The 10,550-nt window shown below is 28.7% G+C and overlaps 1 protein-coding gene and 1 pseudogene across 1 annotated transcript; both read right to left on the bottom strand.

Moving 5' to 3' along the window:
* Nucleotides 1-907: 907 nt before the first annotated feature.
* Nucleotides 908-6,891, bottom strand: LOC113390827 (protein-lysine N-methyltransferase EEF2KMT-like). Its single transcript, XM_026626915.1, is given in 6 exon segments — nucleotides 908-1,014; nucleotides 1,264-1,501; nucleotides 1,641-1,877; nucleotides 2,185-2,324; nucleotides 2,327-2,510; nucleotides 6,765-6,891. Coding segments are annotated over 6 exon segments (1,008 nt in total). The 5' UTR covers nucleotides 6,867-6,891.
* Nucleotides 6,892-7,959: 1,068 nt separating this feature from the next.
* On the bottom strand, nucleotides 7,960-10,228 carry LOC113390826 (annotated as a pseudogene).
* Nucleotides 10,229-10,550: the final 322 nt, after the last annotated feature.

The following is a 10,550-nucleotide window of genomic DNA, read 5'->3' as shown; positions in this document are numbered from 1 at the left end:
GAGCTGATGTCTAAATATATAATCCTTAAAATATTATAAAACAAAAAATAATTGATTTGTAAATATACAAACAATATGTTTTAATTTAACTTTTAAAGAATTGCTTTGTGTTATACAAAATTTTTGAAGTTATTCTATAAGTATTACTAGTCTTTAAGACCTGGTAGATGACCATTAACCGTTATAACATTATAGAACAAAAATAATTATTTTTGTTGATTGATTTATTTGTTGATTTTGTTGAATTGATTAATCAATTCATAAATATGAGTAAAATGTATTTTAACTTCATTTTCTAAAAATTACTTTGAGTTACACCATAACTTTTAAAGTTATTCAATAAATATTACAGTCTTTAAATTAAAGGAGCTGATAAGTAAATATATAATTGTTATAACATTATAGAACAAAAAAATCTCTTCATAAATATGTGAAAATAATATTTTAATTTAATTTATAAAAGATTGCTTTGTACAATACAAAAAGCTGATAGGTAAATCTATAACTATTATACATTTATATTGCAAAAAATCGATTGGAGTGGATCATTTATTTATTGTTCAGTCGTATTATTAATTATTGGCAGTTAATCTCATTTATTTCAGATGTTTTAAAATATCTTATAAATAACCATCTAAATTTATTTTACAAAAATGTAAAGATGAATGTAATTCAATTTTGAAAGAATTTAAAACCAATGACTTTGATCTAAACTGAGAATTAGCAATTTAACATGGTAATTTCAAACCTATTTAAAAATAACCAATTACCTTAATCATACAATTAAGTATTATCTTTCACAATCTTCAAATATCATAATATAATATTCAACTTTTCCAAATACTTCTTTCAATATGTTATTGATTATCCATTCCAAATTAATAATAAAATAAATATATTTTTTCTGTCATCTCTTCAAGCATATTTTATAAATATCCACAGGTGTTTTATATTTTGTGCCACTCTGTGGAAATGCAAATCTGGTCATTTTTGAAATTTCGAGTTGTAAATTTTCTGAAAATATACAAAGTCTAATAAATAAGATACACTTGAACTCTCCAATAAGGTATATAATTATATTATTTTTTTTTTTTTAAATAAAAATTAAAAACACTTAAAATCTTTAAAAGTCCCAATTTGAGTATAGATTCATCTATGGAAAAAGAAAAATAATTATGCAAATTGAAATATTCATACTTGATATAAAAAAATTTAAGTATTTCATGAATTTACAATTTGATATTTATTATTATTTTTTATTACCTATTTTGTTGACAAAATTCGAAATTGTATCTTGATTTCTAACTGTGCATGCAATATATGCAATACAATTATTTTTTCCATTTTTCATCAATAATAATTTAAGGCAGTTGCACAAGCATGGAATGATACTTGGATCATAAACTACATCAGCAGCAAGAATTAAATCTATATCTAAAAATTCTTCCAAATAATCTGTGTCTTCCCAAGATAAATTTACTACACCTAAAAGAGCAATATTCTATAATGGTAATAAATAATTATAAAGGCAACATTGAAGACAATAAAAAATTCTCATACTTAGCTCATTATCCTCTGGACTTCTCCATGTTTTTTATAAATCTTGTATCCACACCAATCATTTTGTTCTCGGTGCAAACAGTAAAATTTGTAAATTCCAAAAATTTATTACGCTGATCACTAAAATTCAGTGCAATATTATCACTTAATAGATCAAGCACTGATTTATGGCAATCTGAAACATAGTATTTTTTTGGCTCGCAGATTGTCCATAAAAATATTGCTGTTAAACCTGTGCCAGCTCCAAGTTCAAGAATCGTTTGATTCTTTACTAAATTTGAATTTTCTATAAAATATTCAGCCAAAGCTTGTGAAGCCTATAAAATAAATAAAACAAAATAATAAAATAAAATTCTTAAATTAGATACATTGATAATATATAAAAATCATTCTTTGCATTACTGCATGGTCTTTTATAAATTTTAATGAAGATTATTATATAAAATAATAAAAATAATGTGAAGAAATTAAACAAATATAAATGAATAAATAAAAGATAAATTTATATTCAATTTTATATTATTTAGCAGAATTTTATTAAATAGATTTCACATTCAATCAATGCCTAATATATATATTTGCTAATTAACTTAATAATAAATAAATTATAATAAATTGTAATACCTCCCAACTGCAAAGGCCTGTTGTCCCTTCTGATACAAAGCTTATTGATTCCTTAATAGTAATAATAGTTTTTAAACCTCCTTTATCTACTATGTAGTGTTTATAAGACTTTTTATCACAGTTTTGAGATCTGTATTTAATATACAGAAATTGGTATATAAATCATCGTGTACTTCAATATTTTGTTTCTCGAGTGTAGATATGATAGTTCGTATAAAATTTCGTTGATAGTCTTTTTTAATAGGATATTTCTTGACTAATGGGTGTGATACTGTTGAATTTAATAAAAGCTGCTGATTGTCCCAAGTTATGTCTTTCAACAAATCCTGGAATAGTAAGCATAAATTTATTTAACAATATTCATAGTAATAAGTAATATATTACTTGAAAATATTTTATTATTATTTTTTATAGTCTATTAAACTATTCTATATTAAAATATTCCATATTAAATAAATATTATGAATACGATGCTGTTGAATTTAGTAAATTTTTTTTATTGTATAAGCAAAATAGTAATTATTAATAAATCAATGATGTCCGAAATTATACGTTTTTCAATAAATCCAATTGCAATATTTCTGTGCAATTTTATCCAAAAATATATAAACTACTTTGAACCAATTTATTATCTTCTATATAATATATAAAAATAAGTCGGGTTTTCCTTCCTGACGAAATAACTCCAGAACGCACAAGCCGATTTCGACAATTTTGCATTCGTTGGAAAGGTCTCGGGCTCCGCAAGGTTTATAACTAAGAAGAAAATTAGTGGTGCATGGCATCGTGCCCTAATGCAAATTCCTGGAACTTCATGTACCGTAATTAAAAATTCGATTAATGATATTAGTGAGAATTATCAGAATTATGCTTGGTTAAGTCAACGAGCAATTCTTGCCGCAAAGAATAATGATGTACACGCACTGAATTTCACCATTCAATCAAAAATTGCTGGCGATTTGGTGACATACCAATGATTCCGACTGGTTTCCGTTTGACTTTAAACGATTGCAATTTCCAGTTCGCCTTGCGTTCGCAATAACAAGTCGCAAGGCCAATCCCTTAGTGTTTGTGGGATAAATTCCGAATAGATTATTTAGAAAATCATTGTTTTTCACATGGGCAGTTATACGTTGCCTGTTCACGAGTTGGAAAACCATACGCTTTGTTTGTGTTAACGTCAGACCAAAAAACAAAAAATGTGGTTTACCAAAGAGCACTTCAATGAAACGGATAATTTGCGGATTCATTTCATTTCATTTACTTAGAAAAGTTCAACTAAAAAACACTTCATTTTTGTAATCGAAATAAATTCATTTCTGTTGTATAATAAAATCAAATTTTTCCTATTCAAATATAAAAAAAAACAAAAAAATTCTTCATCTTTCTCACGAAACCATCTGGTGGCGAAACGGAGTTCGCCGGGTTTGCTAGTTACTTATAAATTAGTTCAAAGTATAAATTTACTGAATTTATAAATTCAGTCTTTTTATTTTCAAATTGGTTGTGATATTCAAAATTTGAATCAACACCATTTATAAGAATAGTCAGATTATCATATTTTAATTGTTATATGCAATGAATGTTATAGCATTCAAGTCAATACAGATCAAATTTTCTCTTACAAATGATGTGAATGCTATAGCAGAATACATAAAAAAATTAGGTTTAATTATGGTTTAAGTAGACTATTTATTTACTATTTATTTTGATCTGCTGGAGGTGAATGCCATTGTCGGAAGCACTCCCCTGGACACAGTGGAGGTTTATGTGTACAATCCTGGCACCGGTGTGATGTGAATTTAATTATTTTCTGTCTATAACAGTACTTGCATTTTAAGAAATACGTAGTAGTCAGATTATCATATTTTAATTGTTATATGCAATGAATGTTATAGCATTCAAGTCAATACAGATCAAATTTTCTCTTACAAATGATGTGAATGCTATAGCAGAATACATAAAAAAATGAGGTTTAATTATGGTTTAAGTAGACTATTTATTTTGATCTGCAGGGGGTGAATGCCATTGCCGAAAGCACTCCCCTGGACACAGTGGAGGTTTATGTGTACAATCCTGGCACCGGTGTGATGTGAATTTAATTATTTTCTGCCTATAACAGTACTTGCATTTTAAGAAATACGTTTTGCGCTTGTAATTTGGCGGCAGCGGGATTTTTTCCTGATAGTGTGCATTTTGAAGACCTGTTGTTGGATTGTACCTAACATGCGTTTGTGGATTAGCATTTTCAAGCACAAAATCACGTCCATTTGAATTATGCGGGATTTTTAAAAGCGTATTTATTAACTGGTCTCGAAAATCGAGATAACTAATGTTTGAATCATTTATTTTTTTATAAAGGTAATAAGAATTCCATACTGAAATATCTAGCAAACGGAATATTACTTTTTTGTACCATCGGATAGATTTTCTAGGTGATGAATAATATGTTGTCATCTGATCATATCTGTCCGGCATGTTTGCATTATATTGGGCTACTTCTATCGGTTTTGTTATCCAAGTACCATGTTTATTCTGCACAATAATTAATTCAGGATGAGTTTCTGTTGTTATACAGAGTACATCCCGTTTGTCCTTCCACTTACTAACATACACATTGCCTTGTCTTCTCCATATGTGTTCTCCTCTCTTCAATCTTGTTTGTATTATGATTTTTGGATTCCCTTTGCGATTGGTACGTAAAGTCCCAGTGGTATGAGTTTGGAAACCAAGTAATCGATTGCTTAGTCCAACACTAGTGTAGTAGCTATCCATAAATAATGAATAACCCTTTGATAAATACGGTTTCATTAGATTCATAACCACAGAATCCACTACAGACAAGGAATGAGTCTCCTTTGATATTTTACCTTTATATATGTCTACATTAAGAGCATAGCCATCATGTGTGCAAAGTTCGTAGAATTGAATCCCATAATTATTTTTCTTTGATTTTATAAGCATTGTGGACTCATCTAATGATAAATTCTTCCCAGGTTTATATGCGGCTTGAAAAGAAGCATTTACAAGCTCCAGGAAATTGAAAACCTTAGGTAATCTGTCATTTGTTGTTATGGATTCACAGTTCAAACAACGCAAAAGCTGTTCAAATCTGCGCCCCGCCATTGATGCCCCAAAAATTGGATGGTAATATAAAGGGTTGCTTGACCAGTTTGTACGGACGTCTGGTGTCTGTATTTGAGACTGCAGCAAACACAGACCAATAAATACTTCCATTTCATCTAGGTTTGTTTCCTTGAAGCTCTGTAATTTGGTCCCATATTTATTTGTACAACTAACAATTGAATCCATTATTTCTTGATTCCAAATTTTATCGAAAATGTCCTTCAAAGTTTTACAGTTAATAAGAGTATCGGGTATACCCACTGAAGACGAATCAAAGTGAAAGTCTTCAATATCTGCTGTATCTTCACTCCATGGGGTATCTGTGTCAGGTGTCTCATTTGCAATATTGACATCAGCAGTATCCTCCGAATCAGAAGATGATGATGTTGACAATCTCTTGTCATTTGGTAGGATTGAATTAGGGGTACTCTCCTGTTCATTCAACTTTCGACCTCCTAACACAAAACAATCTTCATCAAATTAATGTATTCTTTCATTTCTAAATATTTATAAACAATATACTAACCTGTATCTTCATCTGAATCGGTATCACAGAACACTTCCAAAATCTGTCTACGCTTCTTATATGAATACATTTTTAAAGTAAATCGAAAACCTTCTGTTGTACTTATGTTACAGACAATATGTATAATATAATATGTTGTGTATTTAATTTATGATGAATATAATATTATGTATATGTGATGCTTCAATCATATATTACAATTTATTGACTAGGGCTTCAATTGTCAAATCCAGTGCACAATGCAGATGCTATAGCATCCACGTCGAGTGTTACGCAAATTAGCACATACACATGGAAAAGATAACACGAAAATACCTAAAGAATCAATTTCTTTATTATCTTGACAGGTATAATAAATACAGAAACGCAATGTTAGTGACAAGATAATTGACTTTAAAATTCGAATGCTATAGCATCCACGCCATTGTGCATCACAAATTATAATGAATGCTATGGAATCCACGTCAAATATTACGCAAATTGGTAGATATACAGGTAAAAGATAAGATAACACGATAATATCACAAGAACCAGTTACTTAAGTTAATAGTTATTGATAATTACAAAAACATAAGGTTATTATTTAAATGCTATAGCATTCATGTCATTCTGCATCACAATGATAATGGATGCCATAGCATTCACGTCCGCGAACTTTGACTTACAAATAGAATGGATACTGTTGCTAATATGTCTTATTGTTTCAAAACTTATAAATTTTAGAATTAAGTTGTATATAAAGAATTCTTTAATTTTTAGTTTAATTTGTCTCAAACAAAATGGTTAAGGTTCACAATTGTTTGATAAATTAAATGTAGAATCTACGATTTAAAAAAAAAACAAAACAACTAATAATGTAATCCTAAACAATTTAAAATATAATATATTCAAGAAATTATAATACTGAAATATAAACATGAAACCTAACCTCAAAAAAATCACCAGTCACAGGTTCGCCTGATAGAAACTGTTTTTGCACCCATGAAATTAATTTATAAACTTTTTCATCATAAACTTCTTTCACATTCATTTTTATTAAACTTGTTATGGATATGTAAAATATTAAAATTTGCACTTCTTAATTAGTTTCAACACAGAACTTAACAATCATTTGTTACTTTATAAATCTACTAATTTAAAATCTATTAGTTTTAGTTTAATTTTCTAGTTATTTAAGAACCTTTTCATTATTAGTTTTGTTGGAAAAATTATGAAAACTATATGTAAACACTTGCCGAATAAAATAAATATGTAAAATGTTTGACACAAAGATATTTTATCTCACCACGTGTTTGGCCATTTTTTGACATATCCATAAAAAAAATTATATATGAGAATTTATATAAGATTCTTATTCCTAGACAATATACTAATTGATTCTTATTGGACTCCTATTTCAAATTAGTTTCAAATTTGAAATTCAACTATTATCATTATTAAACCGAATTAATCTAATATTATTTATAGTGCAAAACGTTATTTATATTTATTTGTATAGAATTACACTTGTAGTGTCTGTAAATACACAACAAAGGATTGTAATAAAGTATTAATTATTGACAAATTTCTATGAATTCGTAAAATGTGTATTACAAATGCATGCAAATGCAAATATAGACAATCTTAATAATTCAACATTATAGAATTTGTTTAATTCAACTAAGAATTTCAATTAATATGTATACACATTATAAATTATTAATTTACTATGCTGTTACAAATACTATACTGAAAATAACATGCAGTACAAGATTTTAAATATTTTTTATTCAAAAACAATCCCATACATGTCTTACAATAAAAGATACACAAATCTGTTTTCAAAATATTAAATAAAGATAAAACATGTTAAAATATTTCAATATATTAGCCTATTTGCACACCTCTATATAAAATCAATAAAATCGGATATAGAAATAAAATTCAAAAAATGTATATAATACAAAACATTTCCTTTACTTGGCAGTATACAACAGTGCTGATTTTTCATGTACTATTTATTAATGCATACTGAACTTAACATTTCATTGAATTAAATTATTTTACAAAATTATTTTACAAAACATTACTTTACAAGTTTTGCAAATAGTTTTAATATAATATTCAAAAAATAACATTATTTTTTATGCAACATAGCTATATTCATCACTAGAGTTCTGTTTGCGTTCAATATATTGCTTGTCTATTAAAGATTCTATACATTTCTTAATCATAGCAATATTGGGATTGAAATGACTTTTGATTGTGACAATACTTCTTGAATAAGTGCATTGTGCTTCAGGACTTTACGGGATTTCATAATTCTGACTATAGCAGCCTGTATAAACATTTTCCTATCATCTTCAACAGCTGTCATCGTATGTTCGACTTCTTGCGGAGTATCACGTTGCAATGCTGCTGTTATTTTGAACTTTGTGCGTTTATTGGAGTATTCGAGGTTTAGAGAAATTTTAGAATTGCTTACTAGTTCTCCGTCGGTACTCACTAGAAGTAATTTGGAATCTATAAGACTTGAAACATGCTTTTGTAGAGTATCACTATTTAATTGTAGAGCTTCTTCAATATCCTTATACAGCAGTGAATCTGTTTGTTCAAATAAGAACAAAATTGCCATTTGATAAGTTTGCATAGTTATTATGTAAGTTTTTTTTAAATATGACAATTTTATTTCACAATTGCATAAACTATGCAACCAATTCAATTTTCTACCGCTGAAATGGTTGTGATAGAAGCTTTCAAATATCTGCATGGACTTTTCTAGTTCTTGCGGAACTGTAACTGCACATTGAGTTTGTGTTTGACCTAAAGGCCATGCCCTGTTTGTAAAACAAGCATGTACATATTTATACCTAAATCCAGATTGTTGTCTTTGATGTAATTCTGAAATTTAGCATTCAAATCACTAGATATAGACATATCTGTAAACATGCGATGTAATTTATTGGTAAATTCATATCCACAAGCTTGCTTCAATCGATCTATCATAGCTTCTTCCGAATCCATGCTATGGGATTGTTGATGTATCAAACGCTTAGCAAGCATCCTACTATAAAATTTCTGAAACATGTCTTTGTCATCTATATATTTGAATATGGTGATGCTAGCTGTAAGTTTTTCATCAATTTCTAACTCCGATATACCCTTTGAAGATTTCTTAAGAAGACTATCACAGTACTTAGAGAGCAATTCAGGACTTCTGCAAGGAGCTCTTTCATTAATTCTAGCATTAATTACTGTTGCACATGCCTTATCCATGGCACTGCAAAATAATTGATCATTCGAAAATACTTCTAAAATCATTTGCTTATATTTCTTGTGAATCTCCAACATCTGTTCCACAAATTGTACATGTATATTATCCCCCTTAGCCCTGAAAATATTCTCATACCTCCTTCTGTTTGATGTGCTCATTTAAAGTAGCAATTAATTTAGACAAACCATTTTCTATAGGTTGCAGAAGAGTGTACATATTTTTTAAATCTGTTTTCTTTCTTGAGAAACCATTTCATATACTTCACTGTATAGGAAGTCTTTATGTTCTAAAACCATGCATTCCTCACTCTTGCGTCTCAATTTAGGGTGTGTACTGGTGTGTATAAACTTGAGTACATATTACTTCTTCATGAAGTTTTTGAATAACTTGTTCCATATATTCACTAACTGTGCAGTGCTGAAGAGTTTTGAAGCTTCCAGTTTGTAATGTTGTGCACAAGCATCTAAGAAGTAATCTCAAATACTTCACGATATAGATTAAATTACCTTTCTTCTTATAACCTTCTACTTCCACAAAGCTATTGATAACCGTTTTTAAATTCTTCCTTTCCTCGCTATTTAGTGAACCGGTTCTGGCTCGATCAATTCCTTGGAGACAAAAGGATAACAGGTAATCTTTTAAAGGCATTATCATATGCCATTTCCACAGATCCAAACCTAATTCTTTAATTTCCATTTTATCATAAATCTGTTGTAATTATACTACCATATATAATTGTCGGCTTCAGATTGTTTCTGCTTTTTAATGTGTTGTGTGTTCAGATATGAGTATAGAATATCAAGAAACTTAATACCATTCTCATAGTTCGACCACAGCTTAGAATATTTAGATAACAAAGGAAATTCATCATTTGATTCACTGGTAACCAAAAGCTTGTTATTTTCTGTGAGAATTTCTGTTCGTAGAAGATCTATTACATGATTTTTGAGTAATAATTCAGTCTCTGTGTACAATCTGTCGGCAAAGGGCTCCGATTCGCAGTGCACAGCGAATAAACAACACTAAAGCTGCTATGCCAGTCTTTGATTTCAACTCTTTTCAAGAAACTATATCTTTTACTATTATTTTTAGACCCGCCCAGATCTGATCGAATCCACACTTTTGGGCTTCAGCGACATTTTTAATTAATATATTTGGTTTGAATTGAACTATCACAGACCGTGCATAATGTATTTTAATTATTTTGTTCAACATTAAACTCGTAAGTAACCTACATCTGAATGTCAGGTACTGACAGCTTTTAAGATATTTTAGTGGTTCGCCAATAATATGTCAAATATGCAAATTGCAGAAAGAAAATGTAATCATTTGTTAACATACATGTAAATAGTGATCGAAATTAATCAGTAAAAGTATTTTGACATCATAATGACAATCACATCTATTAATACATTGTCAGTGTGACATCTGTTGGTGATATTGGCAACGCCTATTTAACTA

This window comes from Ctenocephalides felis, unplaced genomic scaffold (assembly GCF_003426905.1).
Source record: "Ctenocephalides felis isolate EL2017-DRISC unplaced genomic scaffold, ASM342690v1 CF-g0.4_SCAFFOLD_03656, whole genome shotgun sequence".
Lineage (NCBI taxonomy): Eukaryota > Metazoa > Arthropoda > Insecta > Siphonaptera > Pulicidae > Ctenocephalides > Ctenocephalides felis.
The sequence above is the reverse complement of the archived record's forward strand: the minus strand, read 5'-3'. Positions and strand labels throughout refer to the sequence as shown.